This window comes from Danio rerio, chromosome 4 (assembly GCF_052040795.2).
Source record: "Danio rerio strain M-AB ecotype USA chromosome 4, GRCz13ab, whole genome shotgun sequence".
In the NCBI taxonomy this organism is placed as follows: domain Eukaryota; kingdom Metazoa; phylum Chordata; class Actinopteri; order Cypriniformes; family Danionidae; genus Danio; species Danio rerio.
In genome coordinates, this window is record NC_141024.2 from 48,777,383 (window position 1) to 48,798,670 (window position 21,288).

At 39.3% G+C, this 21,288-nt stretch overlaps 1 protein-coding gene and 1 long non-coding RNA gene across 2 annotated transcripts; one reads left to right on the forward strand and one right to left on the reverse strand.

Moving 5' to 3' along the window:
• The first annotated feature begins 3,456 nt into the window (after positions 1-3,456).
• On the forward strand, positions 3,457-12,949 carry LOC137487280 (uncharacterized). The gene is made up of 3 exons (XM_087249329.1): positions 3,457-3,507; positions 4,361-4,510; positions 8,200-12,949. The coding sequence occupies exons 2-3, from the start codon at positions 4,426-4,428 to the stop codon at positions 9,051-9,053; spliced, it is 939 nt and encodes a 312-aa protein (XP_087105455.1). The 5' UTR covers positions 3,457-3,507; positions 4,361-4,425; the 3' UTR covers positions 9,054-12,949.
• On the reverse strand, positions 3,478-11,567 carry LOC148682128 (uncharacterized). The gene is made up of 3 exons (XR_015943009.1): positions 8,715-11,567; positions 4,231-8,631; positions 3,478-3,944 (listed from the first exon to the last, which is right to left on the reverse strand). It is a non-coding gene; the product is annotated as an uncharacterized LOC148682128 (long non-coding RNA).
• Positions 12,950-21,288: the final 8,339 nt, after the last annotated feature.

The window sequence follows — 21,288 nt, forward strand, 5'->3', positions numbered from 1 at the left end:
AGGGAAACAGAACAAAAATGTTGTACGTGACTCCTTATAATAACATAATAATAATGATAATATTAATAATACTAATAACTTGATAAACAAAATCATTATTAAAATTATTTTGAAAGATCTACAGTATCTGTGCAGGGCAGAAATGGACCCAGACGTGTTGTTAGAAAGTGCTATTAAAGTATTTATCCTGTATTTACTATTACAAAAATAACACCAAGAAGACTGCATTTAAATCAGTGTTATTAGATTATGAATTTATTTGTAACTTATTAAAGTGTAGAACCAATATCAAATTAAAAACCACCCAGTAGGTGGCGGTAGAGCACTGTCTTAATTCATTCAAATGGAGAAACTGAAGAAAGCGATCAGTTGTAACTGCTTCACATGAATCCATTTTTCGTCTCATCTCAACATCAGTTCAGAGATCAGTAATGTTTGTTTCCTAAATTCATCATAAGCACTGAGAACCTTATTTTTTAGCAATTTCCAAAGTTTCAATTAAAATAGCTAATTGAGTGTCTGATAGATCCGATTTAAGTTGCTCACGTGCATTACGGGCTTCAATTTTCCATTTATCATACGAAGAAATAACTTTTTTCTTCTTTTTTTGTTGCTCTTCCTGCTGATAAGCTAACATTTTTCCAGTAGGGACCTGTGCACGTGTTGAGCGTCGTGTATTTTTACTCCTAGTTTCTATATCAACTTGCTTAGTGTGCTTCTTTGAACCTACATCTGATTTTGACATTTCTGGATCTATAAATTAATACCCCACAATAATTTTAGGTTGATAAGGGTCCGTGTACATTTTGTTCATTTGTTTTCCATTTTCAAACGGAATAAAGGAAATGGAGAAAACGGCCGTTTTTCCGTTTTTCTTTTGCTCACGAGAAAACGAAAAAACGAGATTTTGGCTGGATTTTCGTTTTTTGGTTTAGGGTAGGAAAACGGATAAACGACTTTAAAATTCATTTTACACATGTAGGCGGTACTGAAACGCCCACTTTCCTCTAATTGGTCAACCAAATCTGCGCTCGTGACGTCACCCTCAAAATAAAAGCCTTACACGCAGGCTTTTAATTATTATTATTTAATTATATATATAAACAAAGTTTACATATTCTATCATTTGAACCACACACAGTTAGCAGGCTTACATTCATTGCGTATGTATAAATTAAATAAAAACGTAAAGCTGTATTCTTAGACATTTGTCATTAAAATAAGGTCATAGTTCACTGCCAAGCTTCTTGCTGCTGTGCACCTAATGCAGAGCAAAGACAGCCATTTCCGAGGAGCACCTGGTTTGCATGATTGTTTCAGAGCTATTGTAGGCCTAAATAATAGCCTACTCTGTATAAAATAATAATTTATTATTATTATTATTATTATTATTAGGCCTATTATTATTAGTATTGTCATTATTATTTACTTAGTTATTCAATGGTTGTAAGAACACATTGGACCCTGCATGGGGCTATAATAAATGGTACCATTTGTTTCTATTGGATTTTCTCCTATTTTAATTTAATATATGCCTTTAGCCTATTGTAAATATTTATTTGATAATTAATACTTTTTTATTGCAACGTCAAAGTAGGCCTGTCTTATTATTATTATTTTTTGTTAATATTTTGTCGTTGTTGTTGTTATTATTATTGTAGCAGGGACATAGCCACAGGTGTGGCAGAGTGTGCTGGTGCCACCCAAAGTGGCATCTTGCACCTGAAAATAGATGCCTTCGCGCTCAAGCGCGCGCAAGAAACTTGCACAGGCAAAAGTAATGATGAATGTGTTGAAGGAAAAAAAAACATTCTAATTATTTGTTAATAAAATAGTGCAACATTATTCTCAGTCAGTGTAAGCTGAAAAAATTAAGATCGCCAGCATTTCAAGGGTGGTTTTATTTTTAGTTCATTGCTGTGAAGCGCTATATTTCACTAAGGCTGCATGAGACTGCGCATCTTGCTTATTTTCTCTATTTTACATACAGAACATATCATACAGTCCAGGTTCTACCGTTCTAGTGAGTGTGTGGCATTGCTTTACAGTGGTAAAGTGGATTATTTCTTGGCAAATTCATATAATGATTCACTTTGTTTAGTAATAAATTTCATAGTTGTAAAATAACTACATTTCAAGAATATGTTAACACTTTCAACTATTTAGGATTATTTATTGCATCAAAAGTAACTTCAAAGTAACATTAAATGTACGTATAAACTGCTTAATTTGTGTGTGTAAACACCCTAGATGCAAAAAGCTTATTTAGACCAGAATAGGCCTACTAAATGCAACGGTCAATGTATGTAAACTTATGACCTAAAATGTCTTAAATGACTAAATTTAAGTCTTTTTAAGTTTTTAAATAATTTAAGTTTAACATAAATGATTTAAACTTTAAACTTCAAATTAACAGAGTATGGCAAATAAATTGTTTATTAAATGGAGGTCAGGTGTCTATCTTAATTATAATTATTAAATATTATGACACTATAATTCAGTGGTGTATTGGAGAGTATGCACCTTTTAATTAATTAATTTTAAATAAGTGGTTTATCCTAAATAAAATGCAATGGGATCGGTGTGCAATGAATAGTTTGAAAACCCCTGGTTCAGACTAGACGAGCTAGCTGTCTGTGCGCTGCGCTAATAACTTGGCATTTGCTCTTTTCGGTGCTGCCAGATGCATTTATAGTGCATAAAAAATAAAAAAGGTAATTCGGTAAAGTGCGCGATGCGCGCAGAAATAAGCGCACTATATGCGCATGTCGAATTAAGTTCTCTTTTTCTTTAATCAAGACTTTTCCATTCGAGGAATTACAGTTATTAATAGCTTAGTCCTTATAAACGATCAGTTTATAAAATACACAATTTACGGATCAAGCCTAGTGCAAACAAATATGGATATAAAATATAATACAGAAAAAACACAGAAATAAATAAAATAAAAATAGATTAATAAAAATAAAAAGATTGATAACATAAAAAATATTAATAAAAATTAAAATAGATTAGATCTCTCTCACAAACACACACTTTAGTATTAAAAGTTGATCAAATTTTTTAATCTAAACATTTTAAGACAATTTTGAGAAACTTTTTTTAATCCAGTTCATGATGGCTTGCATGTCTACAACACATAAGTATACATCACTATATATAAGAAATGGAGTACTAGTTTTAATCAGCTCATTTGTGGCTGTTGTTTCTTGCTCGGACTTACCGGATTTCTTTTTGTTAATTACTTTCATATAAAGAAACTGTTGAAGAGAAGTTATTTTGTTTCTGTTCATAGTTTTATTTATTTTAAACAGGACATTTTTATTGCTATGGTAAACGCTTGTGTCCAAACGCAGAGAAAAACTATATATAATAAGTCATGACTCATGACTCATGACTAAGAGTAAGTGGCAAAAAAGTAAAAAAAAAAAAAAGACTTTTATTTTGGCGTGACTTGTGACGTCATAAGCCTGCGCCGCTCTCACGCTGTGATTCAACTGGAGAAAGGTTTGTTTTGAAGCGTTTACCCTTATATAAAGCGATTGATTAAAGTTTCAGTGTTTTCATTCAGTGCTAAATTATGTACCTGTTGACAATATTATTTTAACCCTTATACAAAGTAGTACTATTTACTAAAACTTACAGTAATGAGGTCCATTTTTTAAATAAAGATAGGATAAACTTTTTGTTCCAGAGAGGAAATTTGTCTTGTGCAAAAAAAAGCTATAAACAGACAATAAGATAAATAAAACAAACAAAACAATTAAGAAGATACTTGAATAAAGTAAAAGTTTGTAATAAGTGTTTTAATGAAAGTTTAATTGATTGAATAGCACAATGTCATTCCATTATAAATATACATCACTATATATAAGAAATTGAGTACTAGTTTTAATCAGCTGATCAGTGGCTATTGTTTCTTCTTGATCAGACTTTTCTGATTTCTGTTTGTTAATGATAGAGGTAAAGTTGGTTTTATATTCGCACATTCGTTCATTTACAAGTCTCTACATTGTTTACCATGTTACTTTGAATATTTGATCGGAATTAGTATGCAAGTGTGACTTGAAAACAACATTAACACTGTTTATTTAACTGTGAACAATGTTGTACTTTGGTAGTCATTTGTTGCTAATATGATTTCGCTATTTAGAGTTTGCAAATAATACTTTCATGAAATTATATTATTAAGGGGAAAGTCTGAATGTGTGAACATAAAACCAACTTTACCTCTATTTGTTAATGACTCTCATATAAAGAAACTGTTGAAGCAAGTGTTGAAGAGAAGTTATTTTGTTTCTGTTCATTGTTTTATTTATTTTAAACAGGACATTTTTATTGTTTTGTTCATTTTAAACAGGATAAAGTGTCCAAACACAGATAAAAACTCCTGCTGAAGCGACTGATCTCCACACTGTTATAAAGATGGCGTTTATTAAAGAGGAGAGTGAAGATGTGAAGATTGAAGAAACATTCACAGTCAAACAGGAAGATCTGCAAGAACAAACAGGTTAATTTTTTATTCTCAAAGATCAACTCAGTCATTTGATCCTCATTCAGATATTTTAATAATAAGAATAATAAATTAAATCCATCTTGCAGCCCTGAGTGTGCTGCCTAGTTCTCCTAAACGCACATAAGCACTCATTGAAAGACAGGAATGAGTTTCTTTTTTGTTGCTTGTTCTCGTGTCTTTTGTCATTATTTTATGTACTATTAGTCTCCAATTTTCTTTACTTTCTTAAGGTTGTTGCTTTTATTGTTCTCCTACTGTTTGTAAGATGTCCTTGAGCATTAAAAACGTCACTGGGCACTAATGCCGTTTTAAAATTATTATTGAACAAATGCTTATATTATGGTACAAGGAGCTGACAGGTACTTGCGTGCAGCGGTGGCCAAAGCTAGAAAATGGGACATATTGCGGTTCCAAAACTGCAGTGGGCTCTCACCCCTGGCAATGGGTGGCTCACTTAGATATGCATTTACCTATAAAGATCAATGCAAAATAATATTTCCTTTAACATAAGCATTTAGATTTAATTAAACACTTTAAAACACCTTACACTCACAGCCAGCATTAATATCAGCTTAAATAATTTTAATCTTGTCATATTGATCATTGTTGACAAAAACTAAAGTATGTTTTGACCTCTATATATTAGGAGTTAAATAAAATAGAATTTCTTATTTTGCTGTTCATTTATTTTTAAATAAGGGGATACAGTAATTTACCTGCTGTCCTATGGGAGATATTTATTATTATTTGATAGAAATCGCTTCAGAGCCTCAATAGAGGGAATCACGTCTGAAGCAGTTGCCGTGTGTGCACTTATTTCTCTCGCAAGCTCTTCGAACGGAGCAAGCAATGTTGTTGTTTTTTTAATTAGCCCCCATTGATGCGCGCTGAAGGATGCGGGAAGCTCAAATTCTGCCCCATATGCACGAAGTGCTTGCTTCTGTGCTAACAAGCTTGACATCATATAAAACATGCTGTTCCAACGTGTCAGAGTGTCTTGTTGCAGCATATTTTTCAACAGTTCCAGCTCTGTCTATATCTCTCCAATTCGGGACATTGCAAGATGAGAATATTTAAAGTGCCCTACTATTTTTCTCCCTATAGCCATACAGTCGGAAATGCTTCGCTGGCTCAGAACTCCTTCCTGTACGGCTAACTGGAGAGTGTGAGCCATGCATCCAAGACTTTTTAAACCACAGTCTTTGATGGCTTTAACCATACTGCGGCCGTTATCTCGCAGCACAACATGTACCATATCTTTAGTTATGTTCCAGCGAGCGAGCATGCTTTCGAGTTGCCTCATTATAGCAGCGCCTGTGTGAGACACAGGGCATTCTCACGCGTGCAGTATAGCCCTCTTCATCTCAAAGTTTTCATCAATCCACTGAGCTGTAAGACTTAACATACTCACTGGACTTACATCTGAGCTCCATATGTCGGTTGTAAAACTTATATCAGTCACATTTTTTGCCAAAAGCGTGTGAATGTGAGCTGACACTTCATTGTACAAAGCCAGGAGAGAAACAGCAGTGAAGTGCCGCCGGCTAGGGAGGGAGTAGCGCGGCTCAATAAATTCAATAAGACGACGAAATCCAAAATCTTCCACAACGCTGAAAGGTTGGTCGTCGATTGCAATCATTTCCATGACTCTGCCTGTGATAGCGTTTGCTTTTGCACTGTCCTTGCCAAATTTCTTTATATTGTCAAGTGTTTGTTGCGTTGGATTCTCTGTTGTGGTTAAACTTGGTGCTTTTTTGGCAGCGAGTTTAGTCTTATAGTCTTTATAGATTTCCGGATGACGACACTTCAGATGGATTATCACATTTGTAGTATTGAAATTTTTTTTCCTACTCCCCCCTCGCAGTGCCTCACATTTGAAGCAGTTGCAGATTGCAATTCTGGGGTCCTCTTTTTTAACGGTGAAAAACTCCCACACTGCTGACATGTTGTCTTCCTTCTTGTGTACTGTGAGTGTGAAGCGCGTGCTTGATTTGTGCTACGTCACAGATGCGACGCTCAAAACCCAGTGGCGGCAGTAAGTTTGTTTAGCCTATGTAAAGAATACGCATTTTATCAGCGTAAAAATATCGACATAATTTTAATAATAGCATAACGATAATCTTAAAAATAGCATTTATCGGCCGATTACGATATGGCCGCCGATATATCGTGCATCCCTAGTAAAAAAACGTTTACCTTGGATGTATCTGCCATTTTTATCTAACACATTTGACTCCCAAACTAAATGTACATTTTTATGTATGAGTACAGCAACTCCCCTACTTTTGGTATTAAAGTTAGAGGGATATATTTGTGCTCCTCTATTGAGTTTAGAATAGTCTTTTTTCAACAGATGCGTCTCCTGTGAATATACAATATCTGATTTTTACTTATTAAGATGTGCGAACACCTTGTTTCATTTCACTGGGTGATTTAACCCCCGTACATTCCAACTGGTAAATTTTGTCTTTACTCCACCCATTTTATGGAGGGCTGTCTAAAACATTTATCAGTAGCATCTAAAAGGAATCTGTGGGTTTTGTATGTAGGGGGATGTGTGGGGGAGAGAGGCAAAAAAAAGAGAAAAAAAAAAGAAAAAGGGAGGTGATCACACAAACACTTAAAAACACGAAACAACACAATATTAAAACCTTGCATGTAAACTTGCACACACTTCCAGATACTCCCACTCTTAACTAGCTGACCATGTGGGATCTCACATATAAAACAAAACCATTTAAACAGCTCTTGATGTTTTACTACGAAGCTACACCATTATTGACAAAATATACTTGAGAGCTAGAAATAACAACGAACATGTGCTATATACACATGACATATGCATATAATAAGGTACAGTATATGTCAAAAGCGTCAGTGCAGTATCAGACAGCACCCGTGAGAACAGCACAGCAATCGTTAACAGATTCATTCATGTCAAGCAGTGCGTGAAGGGCTGGTGAGGGGTCCGTGTATCTTTTGGTCCCTCATTTATGTTATAAAAATGTATTTTTTTGTGATAACGGGATTTCGTTGAGACATATTTTCCTCACCCATGCATACATTTTGTTGCTTGTTAGTTTGATTAGTGTTTATTTCAAATTATATAAATCTGTTTGTATTAAACTTGTAGTAATGATGCTTATAATTGGTGTGTGCGACTAAATTTTGGTTGATGCGCCTACATTTTTTAAATTAGGAGCACTGGTGCTACCAAGCAAAAAGGTTAATTTTGAGCCCTGGTCGGCTTTACACATTTTAGAAAACTATTTTGTTGTAATTATGAATGATTACGAATAAAAACAGGCCATTTACAGCTTTCAAATCTGTCTTATCAATATGACCAATATGACTTATGATCAATTATGTAAGAAACTCTGAAAACTGGACTGACAGTTTCAATTTACAATAAATTCTATGTTAAGCGGCTTTGGCACATTTTACATTGTAATAGCACTAGATAAATAAAGATGAATTGAATTAAATCTGTTTAAATGTGTACACCATTATTGGACCGAACAAAATATGATCTGATTTATTTTGCATTTAATGTGCATCAAAATTACAGTGTGTTTAGCCAATGTTTCCAGTGTCTTTTCACTTTTCAGCTTTTGATGAAGATTTTTAAAGACTTAATGAAAATGAATGTTTTTTTTTAATATATATATATGTGTATATTTCAGAACTAATTGAAGAGAATAAGTGGAGTAAAGAGGAGCAACATCATGTCAAAATTGAGGAAAAAACTCATTTACAGACTGATAGTATTTTGAAAAGGAAAGACAAGAATTGTTTCATCTGCACTCAGTGTGGAAAAAGTTTGTCATGCAAAAACAAACTTAAGATTCACATGATGATCCACACTGGAGAGAAACCATTCACATGCACTCAGTGTGGGAAGAGTTTTAGCCAATTATCATCCCTTAATCTACACATGAGGATCCACACTGGAGAGAAACCATACACATGCACTCAGTGTGGGAAGAGTTACAGCCAATTATCATCCCTTAATCTACACATGAGGATCCATACTGGAGAGAAACCATTCACATGCACTCAGTGTGGGAAGAGTTTCAGCCTATTATCATCCCTTAATCTACACATGAGGATCCACACTGGAGAGAAACCATTCACATGCCCTCAGTGTGGGAAGAGTTTCAGCCAATCATCACACCTTAATAAACACATGAGGATCCACACAGGAGAGAAACCATTCACATGCACACAGTGTGGTAAGAGTTTCAGCCTATCATCAAACCTTAATCACCACATGAGGATCCACACTGGAGAGAAACTATTCACATGCCCTCAGTGTGGGAAGAGTTTCAGCCAATCATCACACCTTAATAAACACATGAGGATCCACACAGGAGAGAAACCATTCACATGCACTCAGTGTGGAAAGAGTTTCAGCCAATCATCACACCTTAATAAACACATGAGGATCCACACTGGAGAGAAACCACTCACAAGCAATCAGTGTGGCAAGAATTTTTACTGCTCATCACACCTTAGTAAACTAGGGTCGGGCATCTAAGCTATAATGCAGATCTGATACGCATCCCGATACAAAGAATACGATCCGATATATATTAGCGATATATTTGTGACATTGCGATGCAACACGATACAATTTACACCCATATCACGATACAATGCGATAATTCAGCACTAACTTATTAGATGAAGTTTATGAGATGATGTAAGAAAGGATGCTGTGCCATTGAATGAGTTTGATTATTTATTAACCAAGTAAAACCATAGCTTTTTTACAAACTGGCTTTTCTCAGAGCCAGAGTGTCAGTTTACAGTAGAGGGCCATTTTAGAACCTATAGCACATATTATTTAAGTATTTTCAAAATAAACAGAATGTATAAGTGCAGTATATATTATAAATGTATATATTTGCACTCTTTCAACATAAAGGTTTACCATTGCACAACAAGAATTGTGATTTAACTTTTCAACTATGAAAACAAGTTTTACAAAGATATATTGTGCCACTGAATATTCAAAACCTAAGGTCGTGAACTAGCAGTGTTATGCTGCTTTGAAACATCACTATCACTGTAAACAACAGGCTAATAAAAATATAAATAAATAAAAATTAACAGGAGGTGTTTAAAACCTTCGTTCTCCGTGACACTAGGCTGAATATCTTTGCAGATGAACAATGCAATAGCATTCGTTATTGGCGTAGAGCGAGCAGAACTTTTGCGCATGGAGAAATGCTTTTCTCACCACTTTTGGAGCTGGGACTAACAGTTGAAGCAGAGCAGGAAGCCGGGGATGCAGGAACACTGGAAGATGCTTCTACAACAACACCGTGGCGCCGCTTCAAGTGAGATTTCAGATTAGTCGTACTGCCCACGTATTTTACAGATGCGCGGCACATTTTGCAAATTGCATCTGTCCTGTCAAGTCATCCATCCTTTTTGCAGAATCCATAATGTTGCCATACTTTAGATTTAAAACTCAGTGAGGAATAAGATGTTTGTTTTGCTTCTCGCGCTTTCTGAGGGCGCACCACTAGCTTCATCCGCACACCTGATACACTGAGTTGTAGTGTAAGTGTACACATCCGCAAGTCCGTTGCTAATGCATACTTTATGTAGGTCGATTAAATTATGCGGCAAAAACAGGTTGACAACACTGGTAATAAATAAAAAATACATTCTATATTAAAAATATAAGTTGTATCTTGGAAAAGCCGATGCATCTCGCAAAAACCGATGCATCTCGATTTGCTTCCAAAATTTCATTCATCCTCTGCTGCTCTACTGATGCACTCGCATCGTGCACGCGCATGACCGCATATCGATACATATCGGTTAATCTTCCCATCCCTAAAGTAAACACATACGGATCCACACTGGAGAGAAACCATTCACATGCACTCAGTGTGGGAAGAGTTTCAGCCAATTATCATCCCGTAATTTACACTTGAGGATCCACACTGGAGAGAAACCAAACAACAGAATTTTGCATGATTAAACTCTAGTGTGACTGCAGCTTCGGTGTGGGATGAGTTTCAGCAACTCCTCAGACCTTAATAAACACATGAAGACCCACTCTGGATAGAAACCATTCACATGCACTCAGTGTGAAAAGAGTTTTAACCGATCAGCAAACCTTAATAAACACATTAAGATCCACACTGGTGTGAAAGTGGATATGTGTTCGAGTGTGAGAAGACTTTTATTACAGCTCCAAAATTGAAACTGCACCAGACGATTCACACTGTGACAAGAGGTTTAATCGGTTAACACATCTGAAAACAGAAGAGGATTCACACTGGAGAAACTGTACAGATCTGATCCATGTCAACAGAGTTTCGCTCAATCGGCGCAGCTTAACAAACACATAGACAAAAAGTTGCACACATGATATGAATGCAGCAAAACATTTTCTCATGTGCACAGGACTTTTCATGTCTGAATAATGTTTAAATAGGCTGAGCGACGGTATACTGTTTTCCAATACTCCTACACTGGGGTTGTTGGTGGGGTTGTAAATGTGTCGTGTTTCTCTCACTCTCCACACTCTCCAGTGTATTCATGTAGCTAGTGTTGTTTTGGATGATGTTCTCTGTCTTGACTCCCTGAATGAGAAACATCACTGAGAAGACACCGCACATCAAATAAGGTGGAGCTCCAGGACAGTTAGTTTGCAGTATAGCAGGGCCTCAAGTTTAGAAAGCCCATTCAATTGTCCTGTGTTGTATTTTTTATTAGTAAAGATTATTTACATTTACATTTAGTCATTTAGCAGACAGGTTCTAGTTTACTACGGTAGGGATGGTATACAGTTTAACCCAAAGAATGACCAGTCTGTCAGATGAAGAAGAGCCGGAGTCAGAGATTCAAATAAATAAGTTTACTGAAGATAGTTTGCAGTTTCAACAGCAGAAGCCAGCTTCAACACTCGCAATGAGTTCCTAGGCCGCTCTGACTTACAGTACAACAATGCAGTAATTATACTCTACACAAGTCCAGAAAAGGTGGGATCCAGGTAAACATTTCTCATTGGTTGCATTAAAAAAAAAAAAAATTATTGTAGCTCCAGATAAGGATGACCTCAATGCATGCGTTAAGAAAGAATTGTATATAACTCCAGATATGGATGGCGACATGGTTCCTGGGGGTTAGGTCGACCCTAAGTTATTAGGAGCTGATCTCCAACCTGTGAAAAGCTAAACCAGGGTGACAATAGACACAAGAGACCATCTGTGTTAAAAACTCAAGGATGTTTCTTGTACGCTCAGCTGTGTTATCAAACTGGTTCAAGACTGTTTCCATCAACAGTCTGCTATAATATCCTGACTACACACAGTGTCTATCTCCACACAAAAGGAATTATTTTAATAAGAATTACAATCAAAACAGGTAAATTATTGTAGACAATATCAGTGTAGCAGGGTAGAATATCCCTTTACGGCTATTGGCTGGTGTAACACTAACTTGTTGAGTCTATGAGATCCGGGTTGACTATTACTGTAGTTTCCATTGGCTGGGTCATGCTAAGTCATCAAACCTATCAGATCCCGTTTAGGAAGTATAAAAGTTAAGCGCATTTGGTAACTCAGAATGTGTCATCGGTGTTGCCGTCTTTTTTTTCTGAAGGGTAAACCCTTCCGGTTGAAAGAAACGGTAAGTGCGGAAGATGAATTTGTGTACACTTCAGTATATTTGGGTAGTAACTGTACTATAAGTGTTGCCAGGATTGACTGGTTTGGTCCTCAGCTGCTCTGCACCAGACGCTGTTCGTTCGGCGTGCTTTCTGCCTGCTCTGGTTCCCGGCGCTTTGATGTGTGCTTTGTGCGTTGGTGGCGTCCGATTTAGTGGTTACCAATAACTTCCGATGTTTGCAGAGTGAGGCCATGTTATAACATCTGTATGGTATGTATGGCAGAGCATTTGTTTGTTTTGATTGAGTTTTTTTATTGTAAATCGTGGCTTTGTGTTTTTGTTATGCATTCGAGTGATTTTTGCTAATTTTCCCTTTCTGTTCAGGTCTATTCTAAATTGTTACTTTTTGGTTGTGATTTTTATATTTTTCTTTAATAGTTTCTCTTTGTTTTGTAACTGTCTTCTGTGTATTTTCTTTGAAACCTATTTGGTTATGGGGGGGTGGGGAAGACCCAGCTTGGGTGCATTGTATTAGTGTGTGTATGTGTATATATACACCGAGTGCTGTGCTAAACAGATCTTGCTGTGTAAAATAAGTTTGCTGTGTTTTCATAGGGGCTGTGTGTGTGCGTGTGTGTTTGTATTCCTTGGTGTTGTGGACACTTGCAAACTTCCGCTGGTACCCCACTCTATTGTTTTGGATTATTGTTGTCTTTTTTGTTGTTGTTTTGTAATAGGCTCATGTTAAAAAATTTTTTTTAATTATTTTAACTTTTGTATTTCAATAAAGTGCTTTTTTTCTGATTTTACGTCTCCATGCTCACCCTACTTTGGCTACGAACCTATAGGTGCCTGTTAAATATAATACTAATTATTATTATTCCCGGCTTAACCGGGTGACGTTGTCGTTTAAGGTGTTTAATTAAATTTCTTGTCCCCCCTGCCACATTTGGAAAACTAGAACAGGTGATTTTCTTCTCCTCTGGGACAGAGGGAGAGAGAGATCTCCATGACCTATGACCTGGTTTTTGTGTGTCTCCTGAAAACAAATTTTAAAAAGACAGGCAAAAAGAGAAACAAGGACACTGAACATTCTTACATTAAGAAGCGTGAATTTATACATTAGTTAAATCAATTTAAAGTTCTATAATTAATAATTAAATTTAATAAAAGTAATTAAATAATTATATTTAATAAAAAGTGATGAGAAATAGGATGTTGAGAAAAAGGATTAACGTTGATTTGTTGAGATGAATTTGAAGGTAGAACTGCAACTCCTTCAGTCCCCTGTTTTTGATCGAAGCGAATTAATCCGCTTCAGGTCAACCAGTGAGGTCACTAAAGAAAGAGGAAGTAATGATTCGTGCTCCCTACTTAGGTTACAGAGTTTCTTCGCCGTTTCTTGGACATGCTGGAACCTTAAAATTCCAGTCCCCCAAGCTAAGGGCTCTTCCACCTTCTACTCACAATGGGCTTCGTCCTTGTATTCATCAAGCTATTCAGTTTTGAAGACAGTTCGTCAGTGAAAATATACGAAAAACAAAACAGCGAACCAAACACCAGAATATGAACACAAATGCGCAAGCCCTAATAGTCATCCAGAAGTAAACAACACATACTTTCATCGATACATCCTCTGATGCATTTACAACTTGCTCCAAATCTAAATCCAAACATCCAGGCTAATTCTAAGACTCAAGAGTTCCTCTGATCAGACACAAAAGGTCATCCATTCAACCTAAGCCACACTGGATTCAAATTTATGACCTGCAAAAACATCTTTATCTTCACCAGTCTTAAAACATTCATCAGCGTGTTCTGTAACTTCAACTTAGAATAATGAAACATTTTTATATTACAATAGTCCAATTCAGCACCATTACCATGTTTAATTATTACCTTGCTAGACTCCATATCAGTCAAGTCCACTTAAAATAAATTTTCATTCAAATAATGATGTGATTGTAATGATGCAACACATTTCTGTGTATTATCAATAGGAAGTGTGCAAGCACCCTTGTCTGGGCTATAAGCCAAATTCACCTTCACAGTTAACAAACTAATATCAGATCCACTCTCTGAAAGCCGGGCTAAATGAATAAACACTGTTATTGCACTCCTGACATTATTATGCAAGAAGAGGGATTGTGAATCGATTTCTTTTGTTCCCACTTTTTAGGGGTTTACAGTTTTTTTTTACAATAGTTATGATACTTTTTTCAATACATTTAACAAGTTTCCCAAACTCTTAACATGGTTAGCACAACATCCGTTTTTGTGGGCTATACAATTAACACATTTCTTGCATCCAGTTAACGCCAATTTAAACAAACAGAAATTTAAATACAACAGAAATCTAAATAAATTCAATTAGAAACAGTTTAAATTCAAACAGTACAGTGAGCCATTTACACTGTGTCTAATTACTTTTAGACTGTCATAGAGTTGGAGGCCAATCAAGTCCCACATGAAATTATCTATGTTGACGAGGCTGGCTTCAACTTGGTGAAATTGCGTCGCCGTAGGAGAAACATAATAGGCCAAAGGGCCACTGTTACCAGGCCAGGCCAGAGAAGAAGAAGTCAGGCAAATGCAGAAAACCAGGCAGAATAGAAAATTACTTAGTTTTTTTTATGATAATTGCGGTGCTTTTTCTGTTTGTATATCTTGCAGTGATGTCCTTTTGCATATAAAGTCTGTACTGCAGCAATTCTGTGTCTGTATTTTTTTACATACAGTAAACTGTGAATTTTTTTAAAGCTACCCTGGGATGGTCGTAAATTTTTATATTCAATTTCTGCAGGATAAAAAAACTAAATGCATGAATTTACTGTACTAAACCCATAACACAAAAATTTAGAGAGACTTTAAATATAAGGGCAGACCTGTAACATCAAATAATGCAGTTTCTGTAAACTTAGCTGATGATAGTGTTTTTATTGTCAATGTGTTCTGATTGACTACATGTTTCTGTTGGAAGAGAACATGTGTTTGTGTTTTGAACAATTATTTCGTTTTGAAACATGTTTACAGTGTGTTGTTAGACATGGTGTAGTGTGTTTGTTGATTATTGTATTTTGAAAAGAAGTTTAGAGGTTTAGTTTACAATGTTTGATTTTGAGCATGAAATTAACTGTTTTGCCAATTGTGTGTTTTGGGTGTGTTGGTGCGTTAAGAGTTTAGCAAACTTATAAAATATATTTAAAAAACTGTCATAGACATTGTAAAAAAACTAACACAATTTTAGTCTAATTCTACAATGATCAAACATAAGTAATTTAAACTCAAGCATCTTTTAACAGAAATAAGACTAAACCTCATAATTATCTTCTCAACTTGTTATTTGTACCATATTACTTTACTCTGACTAAACCATTCAACATAACAGAAGCAGACAATATGATCTTGTATAAAATTCATTTGATTCTTACTGTCTGGTCAATTAGAAATGCTCACAGGTTAGCTATTTGCTCACAGGTTAGCTATTTGCTCAAATGGTTGATTTGTTGAAAATCTTTTATATTTGTCATTTGACAGTAAAACCTGTTTGAAAGCATTACCAATTGAACAAGAATCTTAATATTGACTTGAGTTGACTTGACTGCTTCAAAATGCTGTTAAAGCTCACGCTGCGTTTCTGTTTCCTAAAATGTTCATTTTCGCTGCAGCAGTATAAATACTTCTTACTGAATTCGTACATCAGCTATTTAACCATCAGATTCAAACACTTTCATTCAACTTTATCTCTGTTCTACACAACATCCAAACAATTATGTTCCTCTACCATTAAGGACACACACACATAGACAGGGTGATTTACTGCAGCATTTGCCTTTAACACAAATGACTTCAACTCAATTTTCTGCTTATTTTTCCTATGCTAGAGTGAGGATGCTTTCTGGACTATTGTGGTTAGTGACGTAGCCAATGTCACTGTTTAAATGCCATCAAGTCTAAAATATTTACCTTTAACATTCAGATAGCAAAGAATTAACTGTAATTAACCTTTGAACTCAGTCAATTTAGACATGGATTTGTAACCTAATATGGATGGCAGTCTTCAATTTCAATGCGATAAGCTAATAAAACTTTTTTTTTTTTAATTATTATTATTCCAGAGAGTAATCAGAATCAGGAAGTCATCATTAACCATTGAAAACAAAGCCGGATAAACTGGATTGGAAAAAAGAATATAGAATAAAATAAAAATAGTATAAAAGGGGGTAGTAACACAACAAACAGGATGCCAGCTGCCGTTAAAACCCAAAGAAAAAGATGCGCACAGCGCAGACGCGGACGTCAAAGCGTATATGTGGTGAGCCAATAGGAGGGCGCGATGGTGGCTTTAAACGATCCTGGTAAAGGTATAAATGTTTAAAGTTGTGGTTGGCGTTGGAGTTTCGATCGTCGTTGGACTTGAGGAGAAGAAGAAAGTACAACATCGGCAACATTAGGAGACCTTAGTGTTGTATGTTTTTATACTATAAGTCTTGTTTCGGTGGTGGCAAAATGTTGTGTAAAGTATATTTGAAATAACAATGTTTGAGACCTTGTTGTGAACGTGTAATTAATGGATGTTGCCGTGTTCCTTGCTGTTCCTTCCTGTTTTGCGAGATTTGTGTAGCTAAGTGAAATTTTAAACCGCTGGTTTATCCAGCCGTTGTATAGGAGCGGCGTACAGTGTAAAATGGCTTGTAGTTATATAGTACAGAATTATTTGCAATGGTGCATGTTGTAGTTTAGCTGAAGAAGCCATTGCAAATGGCGACCTATAAGAATAACATGCTGGCAATGGAGGGATATGGGCAAGATATGTGTGTTTGTATGTTCCACAGAGTATAATGGCTGAGTCAAAGAGAAAGTGTTTGGAAGTAGAGGGTTGCGTACATAACGTGTCTGAAGTGCTACAAGGACAATCGAGCAATGTGCGTCATTTTACGGCCTTGATGCAGGAGGCCAACCACAACAGCAGAGTCGTTGAGTTTGACGTGCAAAAGCATAACAGTTTTCAGTGTGCTGCAAGAGACCAGTGAGTAGCTTTTAAAGGATCATTCAGCAAAACAGAAAATTGTAGTAAAGTTTTTATTTATTAATTTATTATTGTTGAATTACTCTTAAGTGGTTCTAAATCTTTATTATAATTTTTTTTCTGTTAAAGAGAAAATAATATTTAAAATGTTAGAACCATATAGCCATTTACTTTCGTAGTTGGAGAAAAAAAAGTAAATAGTTACTTTCTGCTAAATGTTTATTTTATTTTTTGTTTCATTTGCTTAAGTCAAATAGGTTTGTGCCAAGGGGATAAGTAACGTTCGAGGTTACTAAAGTAACCCTTCGTTCCCCGAGGAGGGGAACGGAAGCACTATAAGTGGATTTGATTTGTAAAATCCACGCATTGGGAGGTTCGGTTCAGAAGCTACTCGTCTGAAAGAGTATTGAACGGGCCAATTAAGAATGAATTGGCAGCGCAAGCCTGCGCAGGTGAGCGGCATAAGCAATCAACTGAGTATATAAGCTCACCTGGCGCCAGCAGACGCTATCCTTTTTAAGCTGAAGAGACTTTCAACAGCTAAGGGACAGTCATTATGGCGACGGAGTATAGTGCTTCCGTTCCCCTCCTCGGGGAACGAAGGGTTACTTTAGTAACCTCGAACGTTCCCCTTCGGGGGGAACTTCAGCACTATAAGTGGATTTGATTTGTAAAATCCACGCATTGGGAGCCCATTGAAAGCGCCATAATGACTGCACCTTACCAACACCCCCGATGAGGAGATAGTCAAGCAAGCGTGACGCACCCGCATCATGGGGGGCGCGGTCCTCCAACGTGTCCCTGGCCCTAATTTATCCTACTTCAACAGAAGTTTTACGGATTTAGATATATTTTTTGGGAAGTCGTGAGCATCTAGATAATTCTAGGAAAATACGACAGTACGTTGGGAAGCGTGCAATCCCGATAGGGAGGACGCTGCGGAGGCCATCCGTTACCCAAGGGGGGATAGATGGCAGAATTTACATATGGACTAGCCCTAAAAAGGGGGAGTACGCATAGCAAAAGAGTGGTTAGCGGGGAGGGAAGACACGGGTCCGCCCAGGGGGGGGGACTTAACCGTGGCTGAATAAGCATATGGGATCGCCTAGTGGGGACCACGCATAGCAGGCACCTTTACCCAAAACGCGGGCTGACCAGCGGGCAGACCTACAACGTAGTGGGCCAGCAAGTGACTCCTCCGCTGAGTCAGTGCTGGGGGCCACGGAGGAATCTGCAGGGCTCACCTGACGGGGAACTTTACTGACAGATAAAAAGGCGCACGTATCTCCGTGTTAGGGAAAATGGCGCAGCAAGCGTGTTTCAACACCCTACCGAATTGTTTCCTCAATCACCAAGGGTTACCTAATACCCTTGAGGAAACCGGCTCCACTCGCAGATTGTAAAACCTTGCAAATGTGTTGGGTGTCACCCAGCCCGCAGCTCTACAGAAGTCTGTTAGAGGGGCGCCGCGTGCGCGCGCTCGAGAGGATGCGAAACTCCGAGTGGAGTGCGCACGCGCTCTCGGGGGACGCGGCTTATCTCGGCTCTGATAGTGAAAGAAAGGCATCCACAATCTAGTGGGAACTTATTTCGGTACGGCACTTCCCTGCTGCCGACCGTTATAACAGACGAAGAGCTGCTCAGATGATCTAAACTCTGAGTGCGGTCCGGATAATACGCAAAACGCGAACTGGACAATAAAGAAGGGCTGGGTCTGCCTCCTCCGAGGGCAGCGCTTGCAGGCTCACTACCTCGTATTAAAACGGAGTGGTAGGAACCTTGGGCACATATCGCGGGCGGGGTCTCAGGACGTGAGAGAAGCCAGCCCAATTACAGGCACGAGTCACTGACCGAAAAATGCCTCCGGGTCCCCGACCCTCTAATCGATATCAACGCGACCAGCAGAGCTGTCTTCAGGGACAGAAAGATACTGAGTCGAGGATCGAAGGGATCTGACGCGGCTTGTGTAGCGAGGGCGAGATCCTAAGAGGGCATGAGAGGGGGCGGGAAGGATTAATTCGCTTAGCGCCCCTGAGGAACCGGATGATGAGGTTATGCGTTCCCACGGTGCTGCCAGCCACCGCGTTATGAGAGCGGAGATGGCAGCCACGTAACCTTGAGTGTGGAGGGCGACAGCCTGCTCTCCAGCTTCTCTCGGCGTAAAGAAAGCACAACGCTGATCTGGCAAATTACGGGGGTCTTCTCAGCGAGAGACACACCATTCAGTGAATAGACTCCACGTCAGGGCATAGGCGCGCTCGGGGAGGGGGCTCTAGCCCGAGTGACGGTATTAGCCACCGCAATCGGAGGTTACCTAAGTCTTCCTCGCGTCTAAAATCTCTTCAAAGATCGGCGAGGGTGCCAGGTGGTGCCCTGTCCCTGAGAGAGTAGGTGCTCTCTCGAAGGGACTGCCAGGGGAGGGCTATCGCGAGGGAGAGCTCTGACATCCAGGTCCGGTTGAGCCAGAGGGGCGCAACCAGCAACCTGTTCCTCGTCCTCTTCCTGACCTTGCACAGTAACTGCGCGAGCAGGCTCACTGGGGGAAACGCGTATTTGCGCGTGCACCGAGGCCAGCTGTAAGCCAGTGCATCCGTGCCGAGAGCACTCGGTCAGGGAAAGAACAACTAGCAATGAGCGATCTCGGGGGAAGCAACAGATCGATCTGGGCTTCCCCGAATCGCGCCCATATCAGCTGAACAGACTCAGGGTGGAGTCTCCATTCTCCAGGACGCAAGGCTGCCGTGAGAGCGCATCGGCTGCACGGTTGAGCTTGCCTTAATATGAATGGTGTGCAGCGATTTCAGCCGCGGATGACTCCAGAGGAGCAGACGGCGGGCGAGCTGAGACATGCGGCGAGAGCGCATACCCCCTATACGGCTGATATACGCCACCGCCGCCGTACTGTCCGTCCTGACCAGCACGTGTTGCCGCTCCAGCACCGGAAAAAAACGGTGGAGAGCGAGGAACACTGCCAACAGCTCCAGGCGATATGCCAATGCAACTGGGTACCTTTCCACAGGTCCGCAGCCGCATGCCCGCAACGCACAGCCCCCCAGCCCGTGTTGGAAGTGTCTGCTGAAACGACAACAAGACTGGACGCCTGTTCTAGAGACACCCAGGTCTGTAGGAACGAGGGGTCGCTCCAAGGGCTGAGGGCGCGGCGACACAGCGCAGTAACAGAGACTCGGTGTGCGCGCGCGTGCCATGCGCGTCTGGGGACTCGATCGTGAAGCCAGTGCTGAAGTGGTCTCATATAGAATAATCCGAGCGGCATGAAGCGGCTGCGGATGCCATATGCCCCAGGAGCCTCTGAAATAGTTTCAGTGGGACCACTATTTTACTGTCGAGCTCTCTCAGACAGTACAGCATCAGCTGAGCGCGCTCTCCGGAGAGGCGCGCTGCCATGGTGACCGAGTCCAGCTCCAGCCCGAGAGAAGAGATCCTCTGCACGGGGGCGAGTTTGCTCTTTTCTCGGTTGACCTGAAACCCCCACAGGTGGAAGTGCCAGAGCACTTTGTCTCTGTGCATAATCAACTGCTCTGAGAGAGGGCAAAAATCAGCCAGTCGTAAAGAAATTGAGTATGCAGATGCCCGCGAGCCGAAGGGGCGCTGAGGCACCCTCCGCGGGCTTGGTGAGGACCCGCGGAGACAGAGAGAGCCCGAAGGGGAGGGCTTTGTATTGCCAAGCTCGACCTTCAAACGCAAACCGCAGAAACTGTCGGTGGCGAGGAAGAGTGGAGACATGGAAATACGCGTCCATCAGGTCTAATGCTGCAGACCAACCCAGAGGACGAACGCACCGGAGGATGCGCTTCTGCGTGAGCATTCTGAACGGCAGCTTGTGCAGGCAGCGGTTCAAAACGCGCAGATCTAGGATTGGCCGTGACCCACCGCTCTTTTGGGCACGATGAAGCGTGGGCTGTAAAACCCACTCTCCATCTCGGCTGGAGGGAGCGGCTCGATTGCATCCTTCGCCAGGAGGACAGCAATCTCCTCTCGCAAGACAGGGGCGGACAGGGGGCTGACCCTGGTGAATACACACCCGTGACTTGGGGGGCCGTTTCGCGAACTGAATCGCATAGCCGAGTCTGATTGTGCGTATGAGCCACCGCGA

What these genes read in the sequence shown, in the direction of transcription:
- LOC137487280 (XM_087249329.1), top strand. Translation starts at nt 4,426, where the DNA reads ATGGCGTTTATTAAAGAGGAGAGTGAAGATGTGAAGATTGAAGAAACA. An exon ending in AGATCTGCAAGAACAAACAG is followed by an intron (nt 4,511 to 8,199) that starts GTTAATTTTTTA and finishes TGTATATTTCAG; the next exon opens with AACTAATTGAAGAGAATAAG.